Source organism: Manis javanica, chromosome 6, assembly GCF_040802235.1.
Source record: "Manis javanica isolate MJ-LG chromosome 6, MJ_LKY, whole genome shotgun sequence".
Lineage (NCBI taxonomy): Eukaryota > Metazoa > Chordata > Mammalia > Pholidota > Manidae > Manis > Manis javanica.
In genome coordinates, this window is record NC_133161.1 from 14,470,984 (window position 1) to 14,490,363 (window position 19,380).

At 35.3% G+C, this 19,380-nt stretch overlaps 1 protein-coding gene across 2 annotated transcripts in view; it reads right to left on the bottom strand.

Moving 5' to 3' along the window:
- Window positions 1–19,380, bottom strand: part of TRIM24 (tripartite motif containing 24) — a 105,442-nt gene that overhangs the window by 25,337 nt on the left and 60,725 nt on the right. For both annotated transcript variants that reach the window (XM_073238389.1, XM_073238387.1), the window contains exons 5-8: window positions 14,787–14,903; window positions 11,888–12,002; window positions 9,240–9,386; window positions 1,043–1,160 (exon numbers count right to left, since the gene is read on the bottom strand). In XM_073238389.1, coding sequence (XP_073094490.1) covers window positions 1,043–1,160; window positions 9,240–9,386; window positions 11,888–12,002; window positions 14,787–14,903 — 497 coding nt within the window. The remainder of the gene's footprint in view (window positions 1–1,042; window positions 1,161–9,239; window positions 9,387–11,887; window positions 12,003–14,786; window positions 14,904–19,380) is intronic.

A 19,380-nucleotide genomic window follows, 5' to 3' on the forward strand; every position in this document is an offset into this window, starting at 1 on the left:
ATTGCCATTTATTTTCTTCCTTTGTATGGATAAGATTTGTGTAAGCCTGTTTCTTCCTTTCCCATTGTTATGACAGCACTGGCTCTTTTTCCAGCATTTTCCTTCTTTCCTACCTGGAATCTAGTCTATGCAACGAGAGAGCAGCCATCTTTGATGATTTTGAAACAAAGTTAATGAGCCCAAAAACTGTCAGCAAAGGGAATATTTTTGGTTGATGAATATATAGAGAATTCTTAAATTTGTTTTTGTAGTTTCCCTGTGAGAAATTAAGAAAGCGGGCAAAAGGTGAAAGTTTTTCTACTAGAAAATATGTAACAAGAAAGAATGTAATAACTTCCTGCTGAACTGCCTGCAAGGATATTGGAGCTCCTAATGTTACCAAAATGATAGTCTCCCTTTGTGATAATTCAATGGGCTCTGATACTTAAAATTGGGACACTTTTTTGTATGCATCTTATACTTTAATTAGGAAGCTAAAATACATAGTTAGTATGTAAAAGGCAAAAGAAAAAAATGAAAAGTGTTCCCTACCAAGATAAAGCAAACAAAGCATTAGGCACCCAATGACTGGGTCTAAAAAGTAAGTAAGCCAATGACAGTATGAGAAATACTGTTTTAAAAGAAAACATTCTACTATCAAAAATCCTTTATCAATGGCAATCATGAGTCAAAGCTTTATCAACCCTTTCAGATAAATCTACAGGTAACAGTACAAGCAAGATTCTGTTGAAAAAGAAATTCCAAATTCCGAAGTCTAGATATCCTATGAGTCAATATAATGTTTCATATCATCTATATATTTACATGTGTTTATTATATTCATGCATGTGTCACACATATACACATTATATGTGTGTGTAAATGGCAGTAATATACTGCCATATAATATACATTAATGAAATGCAAGTAAAAATTCCATGTCTTTAAAACAAGGTAATGAAAACACTTTGGGGGTGGAAGGGAATACATTTTCAATAACATCATAATCATTAAGAGATCCAGAAACAAATGGCACTGGGAGACAATGTGCATAACAGCCTACCTAAATTGATAATATTTTGAGCCCAGAAACTAGGATCACAGTGAAACTGGATGGTATTGTTGGTCACCGGGGAAGCATCACACCTTGCTCGAAGGAGGTGCCGTAGTCGGTATGTAATCTACAAGAAAGGAAAGCGACAATTAAACATCAACATCTTTATCATGCAGATCATTTATGACATTCCCAGTATGTACACAAGGAACAATCTCTGGTATGTCTGCCAACATGAAATAAGTAAATATGCTTATATGTTATAAAAAGTGGACATACAACCACAGTTTTCTTTTCCAAACATCTTATAAGTTTTGAGGTATAACTCAGTTAGTTACACTGTTTAATACAAAACTGAAAAGTATCCTAAAGTGATAGGTTAAAGTCAGTTTTTGAATTATTAAAATTTCACAGAAGCACCAAGTATTTGTAAAATAACAAAATTTTAATATATTTTGTTTATTTTACTTTTTAAGAAGGATTCCAAATTTAGATTTGGGGGGCTGAGTTACAGAAAACAGACAATAATCTCTGCTCAGAATTGTTAAGTAAACCCGTAACTAGGCCTGTCAGTGGGGTGCTCTCCTTGTTCTTATGCACTGGCTCTCATGCCATCACACCACGAGTCCTCTTCACACTGCAGTCCTCAGTAAATACTCAGCCATTTTCCCCCACTCCTTGAAGAGTTTAGCTCCTGACTCATTATCACCAACTCCAACATTTCTCCTTTCATAATTCTTGATGATTTTAATATCCAATTAGATGATCCTTCTTTCCAGCTTACTTCCTTTAGTGCCCAGATACCAACAACGGTGTAAGACCCTAAGGATCCTATAAGCCTTTGTTCCTATAATTTTTCCATATCCTTCAATCTCACTTTACCATATTTTTACCCTCTAACCCTCAATTCTTCCTTAGGGTCAGTAAGCATAATCATTTCCCTGCATATTCGCTCAACATCTCTTTCTCTCAAATAACCAACTACACACACCCTCTTCCCTCTCATCCTTTTCCCCACATAAAACAAACAACCCTGGTTAAATCCAACTTTTGCCTGAATATAACTGATCTCTTAAGCACATGGTTACTTACTTCAGGTAGGCCTCTAAGGTTGACAGGCTACCAAAGACATTTCTCTGGTATTTTATTTCTCTACTCTCCTAAATGACTATTTCAAACCTTTTCACTTTTTCAAATCTCCAGCATCTCCTTCCCCATTCTTTATTAGCTAATGGTTTTGCTTGCTTATTATATTCCACTAAGAACACAGGAACAATCAGGGACCTTCTACAAACTTCCATCACCTATTATTAGTATTCGTGTTCCATCCTATTACAATGGATTAAAGGACCACGCTAGATTCTAGCTAATTCCAATTCATCCACTTATGCAATTAATGCCAACATTTCTTGCCTACTCAAAGTCATTGCTCAGCAATTTTCTTCCCTCTATCACCAAGCTTCCGTTTAACAGGATCACTCCCACCAACATAACCTTGCCATAAACATGTCTTGAACTTTCCCAGCTACAAACAAAACTCTTGGCTCCTTTTCTCCTCACATCAACTACTCCATTTTTCTGTTCTTTAACAGCACAATTCTTCACAAGACTCATCTATTTTTATTGTCCTCTATTTCCCTCCTCCCATTCTTTTCTGAAACCACTCTATTCAGGCTTTTAACAGCTTTTCACACAAGTGGTCACTTGTCCATCAAGGAAACATTTTCTTTATTTGGCTCCTAGCACACTATAATCTCATCGTTTCCCCTTATTTCACCAGCTGCTACTTTCTGGGACCACTGAGAATAGGTTTGGGTTCCGATGCACCATCTTCTCTCCGTTCTTGGTTCTTTCTTCTCTCCCACACCTCTGTATGCTGGAATGCCCCTGGGGCTGAGCCTTTCAACTGCTCTTTCTTCTACAACCACAGACTTTTAAGTGATCTTATCTAGTCTCAAAGTTTAAATGACTCCTTAATTTTTATCTCAAGTCTGGATCTCTCTTAAACTTGCACTTCCAACTGCTTATTCAACATCTCCATCTGGTTGTCTAATAGGCATCTCAAATTTCTTAAGTCTAAAAGGGGACTCCTGGTCTTTTTCCTTACGTCTACTCATTCTATAATCTTCCCATCTCAATTACTGGCAATACTATTTTTCCCATTGATTAGTTAGTCCTTAGTTACTTTTTTTTTTTTCATGCCCTACATTTTTACTCTATTGTCTCCACACTTAATGCGATGAATAATCCTACGATTTTACCCATGAACTCTACTGCTACCACCCTGGAAAAGCCACCTTATTGCAGTAAGTTTCTAACTGGTCTTCCTACTTCCCTCTTGTCCTCAACTACCTATATGGTGTATTCTTAACCAGAGTGATCATATTAAAATATAGTCATATTCTGTGATTCCTCTCCTTTAGCCCTGCAAAAGTTTCTCAGCTCACTCAGATTAAAAACTAAAGTCCTAATAATGAACTACAAGGCTTGTACTATTTGGCTTTCCATTACTTCCCTGACCTTACTCATATTAGTCTGCTCATTCACTACATTCCAGACTCTCAGGCCTCCTGGTTTTCTACATCATAAAAACTCCCACCTCAGTCTCTGCACTTGCTGTGTGTTCTCCGAGAATACTCTCGCGAGATCTGCATGGCTTGCTTCCTCACTTCCTTCAGGTATTTGCTCAGATATCACCCTCTTCGGACAGACTTCCTTACCTAAAATTACAACTCCATCCCAATGCTCCCAGATCTTCCCTTAATTAATTTTTTTCTAGAGCACTTAATACCAAGTAACAGTCTAATTTTGCTTATCTGGGTACTGTCCAATCTTTCTTCAATAAAATGCAACTTGTTAAGGACAGAGATTTTGTTTGATTTTGTTTTCTGTCACCTTAGTACTTAGAATGCTGCCTGATACAATAGCAGGTATTCAATAAATAATTATGGAATAAATAAATTTACTTCAGTTGCTAAATTATTTCAAACAAAATAAAATAGTCTGAGTAAAAAAATGAACTTATTTTGGAACTATGCAGAATATATTACAATGTGCAGCAAAAATACTCAATACAGTGTTTTTCTCCACTAAGTTTTCTTCCTTAATTTTTTGACTAACCATTCTTATTCTAAAAACATGCTCACAATGTGCTAACCAAAAGAATTATTCCAATAACTTTTCTTTGCAAATATTCTGAAGTAATTTTAAAATTGTTAAACAGTGAACAGAACCCTTTACCCAGATATCCCAACTGTTAATGTATTAGCTTATTTGTTCCAGTGCCCACCCAACTGCTATGAATACAACTATCATTACTAGTCTTTTTCTCAACCTTTTGATAGCAAGCTGCAGACATGAGGTTCTGTCTCCCCTAAACATTCCAGTGAATATATCCTAAAACAAGGATCCTCTAACATAAGCAGCAGATTCCAAATTCCGAAAGCAAGTTTGTCACAACACTACCATCCAATCCAAAGACCTCATTCAAATGCCAATGGTTCAAACTGTATCTTTCCAGGATGCTATCAAGGAATGCAGGCTGCATTTAGTTGTCATGCTTCTTCAGTTCTTTAATATTTCCCTGTCATTCATGTTTTTGATGGCTTTAAAGATTTCAGGTCTTACATTCTACAGCATAACCTTCAACCTGAGTCTGAGTGTATTTCCTCCTGATCAGACTTAGTAGAGCATTCTTGTCAGGAATAGCATACAAATAATGATGTGCATTTCTTAGTGTATCATTTCAGGAAGCTCAGGATGTCAACTTGTCCCACCACTGCTGATACTAATCTTCATCACCTGGCAATTTTGTTGCCCAGTTTTTCTCCCTTAAATACACCACCTTCCTCCTTTGTAACCGATTAATGTTTTACAAAGAGGTATTCTACGATTATACTAAAATCCTGTTCCTCATCAATCCTCTACCCACCATATTAGTGTCCACTAGTAACTCCTGAATTACCTCTAGGATAGTATCCAAATATGCTTCATTATGTCCCTGCTTCTTTCTACATTTATGAATGCACATTGCGACATACATTTTCCCCTTCTTTATCATTTATTTATTTACATATCATCATAGACTCATGTATGCCTACTTAATTCAATGTGTTGTAATCCATTATGTTTATTTAGTTTGAGCCTTAAATCTCTTGACTTGCCCAGGGGGATCCTGGTCCCTTTGACATTTCCCAATTATTTCTCTGGTACAAGATGTCTGGATGGATCTTGCACTTCCCCTCACTCTGGTGTTTAGAAACTGAGATCAGGAAGGACAGTGGGCTCACTGCTTTGGGGTGTAACACATGAACATATATACACATATAGATACATTTATAACTATATCTAGATCCATGTATATCTATAAAACTCTGAATTCATTCTTATACCTCCGATTCTAATCCAATATACCGTAGGGCTCTTTCTAGTCTTAGATCTTTCTTTTGATCTTTTCTAATAGCAAAAAAATCTTGGTGGACATTACCCTCAATATATTTACTATTTGCCCAATCCATTTACTTACTTGCTTAATATAATCAAAATCCAAGTGACAATGCCTCTGCTTACTACCTCTGTGTTTCCAACTCACCATTTCATATCTCTAGGTGTTAACTTCATGCTTTTGTGTGCTTCCCTAACCCCCTTCACTACATTGCATTTTTAAGACACCATGTTGATGCCTCCATGTCGGGAAGGGAAGATGGTTCATCATTTTTACTTTAAAAAACAAAACACTTTTTCCCTCTCTTTTAGGCACATTACACTGACTTAGCACCTTGGAAATCTTGTGACTTTTAGTGTGTAAACTGAATATAAGTTTTCCTGCTCCCCCCATGATTAAATCAGAAATGTGCATACTTCCTTAAAAGGAAATAAGCTTTAATTAAAGTGAACTATGAGGTAAATCACTTGGGCATATATACTTTTATTTTTTTTCCTTCAGGTACTATGCTATAAATCCCTTCTTTCTGCTGATGAGAAACAAAAAGACACAATTTACTTACAACTAGATAGCCAGTATCTGTTTCTAATTAAGTTGTGCCAAGTCTAAAAATGATACCAAACTTGACTAAACTCTGCTCACTATCTTAAGCAACAACTTTTTCTTCTGTATTTTACTGTCATTCCATCAATGTAAAGATGTAAGAGCTCTCTTGTTGTCAAAGTATCCTATTACCCATCTAAAATGTAAACCACCCACCATACTTGTCAAAACTCCTGATGCATGTTTTAGATATTTCTGAGAAGTCATAGGGCCTGGCTAGCATAGAAAATAAAGAATGGCTTGTTAAATATACTTGGTAATCCCTTCAGATGTATATGAATTTAAATGAACTCAGTTTTCATACTGAAAACTACTCTGCAAAAAGCAAATGCCAAAAAAAATTTTTAGTATGAAAATGTCAAAACACATTTTGAGTTCGTAATGCTCTATTATCTCCTTTGTATTGAAGTTAATATGACAAAAAAGAAATTTAGTACTTCTGAGCTTCAAATCCTATAAAAATTAATAAAAAATTTTGCTATACTTATAGCTTTTGAGAGGAGATGTTATCTATCATTTTATTTTTTCATCATCAATCTTTCATTGAGCACTGGATAACACAAAATTCCTACCCTTAAGAAGTACAAAGTCTTTGAAATTCATAGAAAAAGATGCAAATATAATAATAATAGATAAAAATCGTTAAAGTATGATGGACATATGCACAAAGGCTTTGTAAATACAGAGAGAAGGGAAATCCAACCCAGTCTTGGTCATGGAAGGCTGCCAAGAGGAAAGGAAAATGAAACTTAACTGAACCTGGTAGTCTCTAAAAAGATGAGCATTAGTTATTCATGAGAAAGAAAGGCATTTCTAAGAAAGGGCACTATTACTCAGGCAAGAAAGCATGATATATTCTGAGTCCCAAGGATTAAAAGTAAGGAATTGGCTATGAGACATTCAGGAAACATAAAGAAGGTCTTTGAAGATTAATTATATGGGAAAATGAGGAAAAGGCAGTAAGACTACAGAATTTCTTTTGACTACTTATACTGTAATAGTTTCCTAATTACTAGTGCAAGATATTTCTGTATCTGCTAGTGAAAAGAATGACTGTATTTTACTCTCCTGGTCTCTGTCAATATTTCTTGCCTCCTTCTAAATAACATAAGGATAAACTCAATGTTGACAGAAGAATCCTAAGGAAATTCTGTGAAAATATTTCAAAATATATTTAAAAATAGACTTCTGAAAGAATTCTGCTATTCCAATGAGTTTGATCTTTTACTGATCATAATTGCTGTAGCAAAAAGATGAACTAAGAATTGGAAGCCAACCTTCAAGTTTCAGGCCTGCAGGACATTTAAAATTTTTTACACATATAAAGCCATCATTTATAGGATAACCTGAGTAAATATGGCAATATTTACAAAACATAAGAATTCTGAAGAACAGAGTTGTGTAATATAATAATTTTCAAATATTCTGAAGTTGGAAATCCTACATTAAAAAAATAATCAGAAGTCTCAGCTCTGCATGCATTGCAGGCAAATTATTTTATTAACTACATCGGCTACTAGTGATGACTCAGAGCCCACTTGAGTTCATCGGCTTTAGAAAATTTGAAAATTAAAAAAACATAACACACAAGATTTGGTCAATCAGGAATTGGGTAATACTGGTTGCTTATGATTTGCTGTGACTATTTTCTCCCATATTACAGAGGACAATCTCCATCTCCTCTACTTTAAGAGATCATTCTGCAAATTAATCTTCTGCTATTTTTATTGTTTTCTCCATATTAGAGGCAAAAACAAAATCACAGAATAATATTAGAGAAACAAATTTTTAAACATATTGAGATTAACTGAATATCTAATTGTGTGGATGCTCTCTTACACACATACAAATAAAAATATTCACTATGGGTTTAACTGAAAAAAATTCTCACTTTCTCCTTTCATCCCTTCTATGTTTGACTTTCAAGAAAATATAAGTAACACAGAAGGTATGCACTATATAGAAGCTGTTTTTCATTAGATAGTGAAGCAATAAAAAAGAAAAAAAATCACTCAAAATTGAGATGGCATCACTGATAATTATGAAAGAAAAAAAATCCTGAGTTGAATATAATTCATGATTAGGAATAGTTACAGAAATAGTTCAAATCAGTTTTCTAACAAGTCACTCAATATTTGAACCTAGTTTATGCAAGTTTATCCATAAGTGCATTTCCTTATTTCAAAATGGTCATAAGGTATCTCTCCCATTTGATTCTAAAAATGGAGTGGGTGAACAGAAAATTGATATTGGTGTCATAATTTGATTTCTAAGTATAAATCTCTGTGGAACCTTATATAAAATCTTAATAAAAAATCTTTAATCTTTAATTAAAGCAGAAATTTTTAAGAATGTTTATATGGTTTGACTTCTAGTGGCTAAATAATTGTTTTCTAGACTGCTACTAAAGGCATGGTCTACAGATCAACAGCCATCAACATCACAGGGGAACTTGTTAGAAATACAGAATCTGGCTCCTCCCTAGATCTACTGAACCAGAATCCAATGTGATTAGTATGCAGTGACTACATTTTCAGTAGCAGTGTTCTAGACTATCAAAATAGTTCACCAAAGAGCCACTTTTCTATAGCAAATGGGGTTGAAATATCCAGCATTATATACTGCTGACAGAGTAAGCCATGTAGTGCCGACATGAGGAACACACCCTTGGGATCAGGTGTCCAAGTTGGAATTCTGGCTACACCTCTTACTTTGTAGCCTTAGGCATATTACCTAATTCTGTGCCTTGGCTTCATCACACATACAATGGGGGTGGATACATGTCTTCTACAAATGATGCAGAAGTGTAAATGAAATATTATATGGAAAACACTTGGATTAAGTGCCCGGTTCACTATAGTTGATTGGGAAATCTTTATTGTCATCATTACTGTTGGTTAAGTTCGGTAGCCACTGAGAGAAAACTTGGAAAAAAACAAAACAGGAGTGACAAAGGAAGATTAAAACTGAGGAGACACCTAAATCACAGCAGTTAAAAATATTTTTTAAAAACGAAAATATTTTGATTAAAATTAGAAAACGGTAAAAGGCATTTAAGCACAAACAGATTAGTGAACATTTCTGTATTTTAAGTATTACAGTAACTCCACTGTTTCTATTTTGATGCATGTAAAATAAACCATACTTAGTCCATATTACCAGTCGCTTGCTGTACAGTAAAGCTGTACTACTGCCGCTGGAAACGGCCCATTTGGAAAAATGCATTACATGTTCCAGCTGTTTAGAGAGCCCAGCCACTTCCTGTTGCTGTTGCATGAGTTTCATGCGATGGTCCTTTGCAAGGCTCTGAGGAGGAGAAAATAATTTCAAAATTAGTACCACATATAACATACATTTTAATTGTCATTTTCAGAATATCAAATTAAAACAGTCACCACCTCGAGTGATAAAAATTGAAAACACTGTTTTTTCACCTTAGTACAAAGGATCACTTTCACTGAAACAAAAAACTGTGCCCCAAAGGCCATTGCCACCACCACTGCCTCTGCTGCCTGCCACCTTCCAGGACCTTGATCTGATTCTATATATTCTGGCATTTAGGACTCTGTTCATACATCTTCCAATATCCAAAAGGGGACAAAACCTGGGGGTCAGTTATAACACAGTAAATGCTGGTTAAATTCAGTCCTAAAAAATAAAACAGATGTACCATCCACCAATCCAGTAAAGTTACCAGATCACATGCTTTAGTCAATCACATGATTTCACCTTTTAGGCAGTCTAGTCCTGACTGCAACCAATTTGTGCCTAATCATGCCATGTGGTAGACAACACTTACACTTTGCATGTGGTAAAAAAGGGATTAGATTATTTTTTTCTGTTGAGAATTACCATGTGACCCAATTAATACACTGACAAACAGGGCCAAAGCACTCTTAGAAAAGCTATGTAAAAGCAGAATATACAGAATTTCTCTACAAGAAGTACACAGGCAAGAACACATGTTCATCAAAAGTGGAGAACACTAAACCTGGGTTATTTTATTTAAAGGTCTTTATCCCCAAATCTCCTTTACTTGGCAAGGAAAGGGGAAAAGAATAGGGCTTTATACTGGTTCCGAAGAAAAGTTTAAAAATAAAATTGTTCCACCCTAACATGGACTTATATCCTCAACAAAAAAATGAACTTATACCCTGGCCTGGTTTCCAAATTTGGAAAATACTCATATGCTAAACTGACTTAATTAACCACAGTGTCTATGGCTCTTTCACGTCTAATTTGAGTTCAGAGATAACTTACTTTTTAGGCTATTTCTAACCTCTGTAAACGCTAAGTATTTCTTTGGAGACATTCTAGAAAGAATAGAAATTCCACTGACTTTCGAGAAGGTTGCAAACTGAGAATCAGAGACCATAGTTTCTTGGTCTTCTATGGTAACAACAATTCGGGCTGTGAGTCTTAGATAAAACTGACTACCTTTACTTGCCTTTAAAGGAGAATTCTGTGAATCAGGAGAAGGGTATGAGGAATACAGGCATATTTAAAAGGTGCTATAAAAAATGTAAGTCAATAAAGTTGATTAAAAATAATACTGATGACCAGGTTCATTCCTAGAAATTTGGTCATCTTTTTTCTGGTCATCTTTTGTTCTTTATCTTCATTTAAAAAAACACTTTGCAAGTGATTTTTACTTACAGTAAAGTTTGGAAACAGCCACAACAATGCATGTATGCACTGCTAATCTCTGAAAAAGCAAATCTAAGTGACATCTGATTTTAAGCAGAGCTGGAAAAACTTTTAAAATTGTTTAAATACTTCTTAAAATTGTCTATAAATACTTCTATTAAAAAATTATAGAATCTTTAAAAAATTATTACTATAAATGGGGTCTGATTCTTCCTGGCCAAAATACTTCTTCACTAAGTACATTATTTGTTTACAAAAGAACAGGGAATTCTTTTAGTCTTTGTTTCCTGTATGGTTGATTAACTATAGGAATGACTATGCTTTCCCAGGAGAGAGAGAGCTTTCTGACAAAGCCTTATAATTTTGTCAACTATAAAATAAAGTGGTTGAACTAATTTATTTCTAGGAGTCTTTTTAATCTTTGCACATCAGGATTCCTTTATTCTCTTCCCATTCTAAATTGCTTCTTTACTGTGAATTCTTTCTGTATCAATATACTAAAAGAATACTAAAGTATCATGCAATTAATAGTATGTTAATGTGTCCATGTAGAAGTTGTAACCTGAGATTATCTGAACTCAGACACTGACTTTGGACCTTTATGAGTGTAAAAAGCTGATGAAAATAGTAATACTTTTCTTATCTGCAGTGGAAAACAACTGTCCTAAGTGCCTTGAGCATCTCTCCCTAAATACTGCTTTCACAATTAAGGTTATAACATGTTGACAGCAGGAGGCACATTGTTTTACCTCATTTCTCATAAGGTTAAACGTATAGTTGAGAATTAAATTTAACATAGTGCATCTTTCTTAAAAATTCTCCTCATTTGTACTCCTTTGTTGATGCAAAGTTGTCACTTCAATCTCTAAAATGATTCATCTGTTCAATATTTACAAAGCTCCTCCTTCAAGCATGGCATTATATTATGCTTTGCACTATGAAGTAAGAATTAAGACATTCCTAGTGCATTATATAAAGCCATAAATTGTAGGCTAGGATATAGAACCTGGTAAAGGAAAACTTGGGAATGGAGAGAAAATATTACTGAATCGTAAATGGAAACAATCATATGAAAAAGGATGTTATTTCAAATTCACTAATACATTAGAAAATACTATGTTAAATCACTACAACATACTGTTTCATTAACAGTAACTTACCTCAAGCTGATGTAACAGAGCTTTTCCTTTTTTATTTATTTCTACCATCAATGTAAATATAGCAACTTTAATATCCTGTTCCACCTGCTTTTGATTTTGATTTACTTCAATTATCCTGAAAGATGAAATGAAATGGGAGAAAAAATCTCAACTTTAAAGCAAAAAATTTGTTTTATAGTATTTAAAATTGATTTTTTAAAATGTCTAAATTAGGCCAAAACGTTTACAGCTCTAAAAGCTCAGCTATTTCTAGTGGTCCTTCAGTTTAAATTGACTTTCTTAAAGATGAGACAGCAGAAATACAATTCTTTTGAAAGTTAGTCAGTTAATTCAATCTTAAAACAAAACATATAAAATTGCAAGAGAATGAACACGTTTTAAGAAAATACAGTTTGGAAAAACTACAATGACACCCAGGAAAATCAATACTTGGCCTAAAAGGATGGACCAAAAAAAAAAAGATTTATAAATAAGGTAAAGAAAACCATGACTCTGCGTGAGTTCTATTGCATTCACTGCAACTAAGAAGTAGAAGTGTAAATGTGTCAATCTTATCTTAGCATTTGAACTGCTACAGTATTACTTTTACCGGCACAGAAGCAAAAAGACAGTAGTTTCCTACTTTCAATAACATATTTTTCTTGAAATAAGCAAATAACTACTTTATGTTTCATTCATCACATGTTTTTTTCTTTTATTAGAGGAAGTAGGAATGCTGTTTTCATGGAGATCGAAATGGATAGAAAGAAAATACATAGTGTCACATGAGAATATCTTATAGAAACAGAAAAGAATAATGGGGAATGCACCAAACATTATGAGATAAATAAAGCTTCATTTCTTCTGTTCCTCCCATTGCTACCCCTCCAAAACTTAAGATCAAAGGGCGGAGATTTTATCCTCTGTAGCAAATTCTTTGAGATAATTATTTGACATCAATATTGACTATAGGATCTAGGAAATCAGATAGGTCTGGGGAACAACCTCAAAACAAGCAAGCAAACAAACAACTAATTTAAATTTTCATGATGGTAGAACAGGATGGAAAAGGGACAAGCAGTGTCCTGTGTGCATATGCAAAAAAAAAAAAGAATTTAACACCAAAGTCAGTCAGTCCAGTAAATTCAATCTTTCTATGATCAGTAGGCTATAAAGATATGAGCAATTAATACCTAATACAACAATTCTTTCATTCTTACCACAATTCAAAACCAAAATCCACCCAAATAGTAATTTAGAACTTTGTAAAAACAGCATAAACCACTAACAAAAAGTAAAAAACAAAAAACAACAAAAAACCAAATTTGGAGAATTCACACTATCTAATTTGAAGATTTACAGTAAAAAGCTACAGTCATGATGAAAGTGAGGTATACTGAGAAAAAAGAACACAGTGGAACAGAATAGAAAGTCCAGAAATAACCTCAAATACACATGGTCAACTGACTTTCTACAAAGGTACTAAGTCAGTTCAGTAGCAATACAATAGTCTTTTCAACAAATGGTGTTAAAACAAATGTATATCCATATTAAAAAAAAAAAGAACTTTGGCCCATAGCTCATACATTAAAGGGTAGATCTTACACCTACATTAAGTTATTTTACAATTGTTACCATTTGCCACTAGATGGTAGAAATGCTTAATTCTCTTTCCTCATCAACCATAAATATTCATTAAAATTTTCAATTACTCAGATATAAAAATTTTTAAAGCCACAATTACTCTATTTGGCAAAATAGAGTATTATGATTAGAATAAGGAAAAGGAAATAGTATTTAGTTAAACACAGTTGTTATATGAAAGAGAAAGAAAAAATGAAATGAGAGCTGATAAAGAATAATAAAAACTGTAAGACCCACAACAGAACTGTTACTACCAAAATGTAAAATAATGAATAGATAAAACAATAGCAATACCAGGACATCAAGAAAAGTATAAATTATATTTAAGAATCTTTTAAGGAAATTAGGTAAACCAGGGAATTCCTTAGAAAAAATTCCCAATGTTCCACCCTAGCCATATTCTAACATTGTAGAATAACAGATTGTGATGACTGCTCTTAAGGAAGATGATCCACAAAAGGCTGACACGATTTTCCCCATGAACAACATGTGAGGTCTCTCTTGTTAAGGCTCCTTCTAATAAGCATTTCTTGATCTAGTTAAGCAGTGACATGTTAATTTTGTATGCAAAACAACAAAAGAAAGGATACGGAATTTCGTATGTGTTGTAAAGGTTGTAAAATGTCAGTGCCCCAAATGGAATAATAAAAGGGCTAGACAAACTCCCTCTTCCACATGGAGGTTATATTGCTCCCCCATCACTGAATTGTAAGACATAAGCCTCTGGACAGTTGATGATTTCCTACTTTTGAGGACAGTATATGTACAGGTAATTATGTATAAAAAACTATTTAAGTATTTTATCAGACAAGGAATAAAAAAAGGGGTGAAATAATTCAATGATCCCTGGTCTCTGAGATATGCACCTTACTCAGGCTGAAAGATCAAAGCCCAGAGGAGGCATCTCAGAGTTTAGGAAAGTTTTAATCAAGCATTAAAATATCTTACAATACTGGCAAAAATAGCTGGTTTTAAATCCTGGCATTTCTTTAAATTTGGAAAGCACTAGATAACTATAAATTATCAATACCTGCCAGATAAAATGAGCCATTATTAATTTATTACCATAACAGTTTTGAAATTCCATTGCTGAAATGAATACTTTCCAACCTGAAGTTTCCAGAAATTCAAAGTTTCTGGAAAAGTGTTATCGACTATGAGTAGAACAGCCATCTGACAGCTGGAAACACCATGAACTTGGTAAAATGTCTGTTCTAAAAGTGAATATACTCACACATTATATAAAGGTGATTTTAATACTATAAACGTAATTTACCTGCTTTGGATCTGATTTCCTGTGAATTTTATGTATTTTGTTTTTTCCATCAGTTTGGTGATTAGTGTATCTATGATCACTTTCTGATTCTGAAAAGCTTCTTCTATAAATTGATATCTGAAGAAAGAAGTAAATAAACCAATTATTTCACACAAATATATCGGTCAAAAATGAGGAAAAGCCCCAAATGAGTAAAAAGTGTAAATAATAATCTTTTAAAAATACCAAACATATCCCTAGAAGGCGTATTTTCCCCTACTCTCAGAATTATCCCTTAAGAATCTCTTTTTTTTTACAGATATTGCTCATGGACCTTCTTTATTTTGAAAATTTGGGTGGGAGGACCCCATACACACCATCCCTGCACTCTCCAGCCTTTCTAACCCTAGGGTCTTCCTGCCCACCATTTATAGTTGCAGAAGCTGTCCTTTGTTTCTTTCTGTTTTTTTGGCCTGTGTTTAGACTTTATTATTCCATTTCCCCCCTTCTGTTATCTTTATAATTACATATTCTTATTATTCTTTTAGTGACTATTCTAGATATTACAAACACACTTATCATCTAATTTTAATTTGTACTAAACTCTTTCGAAACCATGCACGAGCCTTAGAATATGAACTCCATATCCTGGCATCTGCTGTGTTATATACAACACATAAACATGACATACCAACAACACATTTTTATTAATAAGTCAACATTTTTTATACTTAGTAATACATATCATTTTAACTGCTCTTTATTCCATCATGCATTTTTCTTCTGCCTAAGTGTACTGTCATGAGAATTTACTGGATATACTGTCCCAGTTTATTTTGTCAGAAAATATCTTTCATTAACCTTCATTTTGAAGAGTATATTCACTGGATATAGAATTTTAGTCTTCTACTTATTTTCTTTTTGCACTTCAAAATCTTACTTTCTTATTAGCTTGTTGTGCGTTCATGCTGCTTCTTAAATATGGGCTAGATGTCTGTCTCACTATTACAAAGTTCTAAGCTATTATAGTCTGCCCTCAAATGTTGCTTCCTTCCCATTGCCCCAATTATACCCTCTTCTATTTTCCATCCTTCTGTTGATCGTGCTTCATTCTGGATACTTTCTTTTCTTCTAGTTCATTAATTCTTTTTTTTAAAAATTTATTTATTTATTTTGTTGTCATTAATCTACAATTACATGAAGAATATTATGTTTACTAGGGTCTCCCCTTCACCAAATCCCCCCACAAACCCCATTACAGTACTGTCCATCAGCATAGTAAGATGCTGTAGAATCACTACTTGTCTTCTCTGTGTTGCACAGCCCTCCCCATGCCCCCCCCCCCACATTATACATGCTAATAGTAATGTCCCCTTTTCTTTTTCCCCATCCTTATCCCTTCCTTCCCTCCCTTTCTCCCCAGTCTCTTTCCCTTTGGTAACTGTTAGTCCATTCTTACGTTCTATGATTCTGCTGCTGTTCTGTTCCTTCAGTCTTTCTTTGTTCCTATAGTCTTTGGGTTTGAGGTGAGTTTCTTATAAGCAGCATAGAGATGGGTCTTGCTTTTTCATCCATTCTATTATTCTGTGTCTTTTGATTGGTGCATTCAGTCCATTTACATTTAGGGTGATTACTGAAAGATATGTACTTATTGCCATTGCAGGCTTTAGATTCATGGTTGCCAAAGGTTCAAGGTTAGCTTCTTTAGTATCTTACTGTCTAACTTAACTCACTTATTGAGCTATTTTAAACACTGTCTGGTCATTCTTTATTTCTCTCCCTTATTCCTCCTCCTCCATTCTTTATATGTTGGTTGTTTTATTCTGTGCTCTTTTGTGCTTCCGTGCTTCCTTTAACTGCTTTTGTGGGTAGTTGATTTTATTTTTTGCCTTTAGTTAGTATTTGGTTGGTCTGCTTTCTTTGCTGTGATTTTATTTTCTATTTAGTCTTAGGAGTGCTCCCATCTAGAGCAGTCCCTCTAAAATACCCTGTAGAAGTGGTTTGTGGGAGGCAAATTCCCTCAACTTTTGCTTGTCTGGGAATTGTTTAATCCCTCCTTCATATTTAAATGATAGTCGTGCTGGATACAGTATTCTTGGTTCAAGGCCCTTCTTTTTCATTGCATTAAATGTATCATGCCATTCTCTTCTGGCCTGTAAGGTTTCTGTTGAGAAGTCTGATGATAGCCTGATGGGTTTTCCTTTGTAGGTGACCTTTTTCCTCTCTCTAGCTGCCTTTAAAACTCTGTCCTTGTTCTTGATCTTTGCCATTTTAATTATTACGTGTCTTGGTGTTGTCCTCCTTGGATCCTTTCTGTTGGGAGTTCTGTACACTTCCATGGTCTGATCAATTATTTCCTCCCCCAGTTTGGGGAAGTTTTCAGCAATTATTTCTTCAAATACTCTTTCTATTCCTTTTTCTCTCTTCTGGTACCCCTATAATGTGGATATTGTTCCTTTTGGATTGGTCACACAGTTCTCTTAATATTGTTTCATTCCTGGAGATCCTTTTCTCTTTCTCTGCGTCAGCTTCTATGTGTTTCTGTTCTCTGGTTTCTATTCCATCAATGGCCTCTTGCATCTTATCCATTCTGTTTATAAATCCTTCCAGAGATTGTTTCATTTCTGTAATCTCCCTCTGGACATCTATAATCTCTCTCCAGACTTCATCCCTTAGCTCTTGCATATTTCTCTGCAGCTCCATCATCATGGTTATGAGCTTTATTTTTAATTCTTTTTCAGGAAGACTGGTTAGGTCTATCTCCTTCTCAGGGTTTGCCTCTGTGATCTTGGTCTGTATCAATTTCTTCTGCATTTTCAGGGCGATAGATATATTTGTGGGAAGCTGGCGTGTGTGTTGGGTAAGAGAAAGTCCCTTCTTGCCAGTTTATGGCCTTCCTCTCCTGGGAGAACAGCAGCCTCTAGCGGCTTGTGCTAGGCAGCTGCGTGCAGACAGGGCTTCTGATCTTGCCCAGCCACTATGGAGTTATTTAGCTCTGCATTTGCTGTGGGTGTGGCCGGCCTCAGGCTGCTGCTCCAATAATGGCGGAGCTGCGTTGGAGGAGGAACAGGCAGGAGGCTGTTAATCGCGGTGAGGGGCCTCCGAGCTGCACTGAGAGGGTTTGGGCACCCAGAGTTCCCTGAGGTTCGCAGCTGCTGGGCTAAGTGTCCCAGGGCACTTCCGTCCAGCTGTGGTTTCCCTGTCCTTTTAACACTTTCAAAAAGCACTTGCTTTTCTTTGTCCTGGGTGCGCTGACTGCAGGGACCCACTCACAGGTCTTACTGTCCTGTTTCCCTAGTTTCCAGCACCCCACGCATGCCGTGTCTGCGCTCTGGTGTGGATGGCTAGGGCTGGGTGATTAGCAGTCCTGGGCTCCCTCTCCCTCTCCGCCCCGACTCCTCTCCTCCCGCCAGGAGCTGGGGTGAGGGGCGCTTGGGTCCCGCTGGGCCGCAGCTTGTATCTTACCTCCTTCGCGAGGCGCTGGGTTCTTGTGGGTGTGGATGTAGTCTGGCTATTGTCCTGTGTCTTCTGGTCTCTCTTTTAGGATTAGTTGTATTTGTTGTATTTTCAAAAATATATTTGGTTTTGGGAGGAGATTTCTGCTGCTCTACTCACACCATCTTGGTTCTCTCTGTTCAGTTCATTAATTCTTAATTTCTTGCTATGTCAAATCTGCTCTTAAACCTTCTTTTGAGTTAATTCCACTTATTGCAATTTTCAGTTCTACACTTTCCATTTCATTTAAAAAAAAATAGTTTTCAGCTTTCCACCCAAGTTTTCCATTTTGTTCCCTCACCATCTTCTATATAATAAGATGTAGCACTAAGGGTTTTTTATATTGTTTGTTCTTTCTTCTAGGTTTTGTTCACATTGTCCTATCTCTTACCATACTTGTTTATTTATAATTGCATGCTAGACCCATATTTTGCAAAACTCATTACTGAATTAATTTGAGGCCTAGGATGATGTTTTCTTTCTCCTGGGAGGATTTACATTTGATTTTATCAAGTACCTTGGGCACCAGCAAAATTATTTTAATTTAGAAGATTTGATGCTGAGCTTTAGTCCCTGTGATGAACTATTCACCAGCTAGTTCAACTTCACTATAATAAGTGTGGGCTTTCATAGGGTACCAACTCAAGGCAGGGAGCAGTCTTTAATCCCTGTGACCTCTGAACTACAATCCCTGTCTTCCCAGCCTGTAATCTTTTTAAAGCTTTTTCCCTTCAATCTGTATGCACATCCCTTGAGGTGTGTGTGTGTGTCTTCCATTCTCTGTCCCCAAACCAACCTGATCCAGTAATTATTTACTACTGAGCTCTAAAATTTCTTATCAACGATTTCTGTATTTTGAACAGGTTTTCTAGATATCCTCACTGGTATGACTGGTCCAAATTGCCTAGACTGCCATTACTGGGAACCTAGATAATTTTAACCAATTATGTTTGTATTAATTAACCAGAATCTTATTGTCTAAAATCAGCAGTTGCTAACTCAAGTAACTATGGACGTCAGATTTAAACGTGAGTTTTTACAGGAAAAAATGTAAACTGGAAAAGGTATGCCTCATTCTAAAGAGCATTACAGTTCATTCCAGTCAAAGTCCAATGCTTAC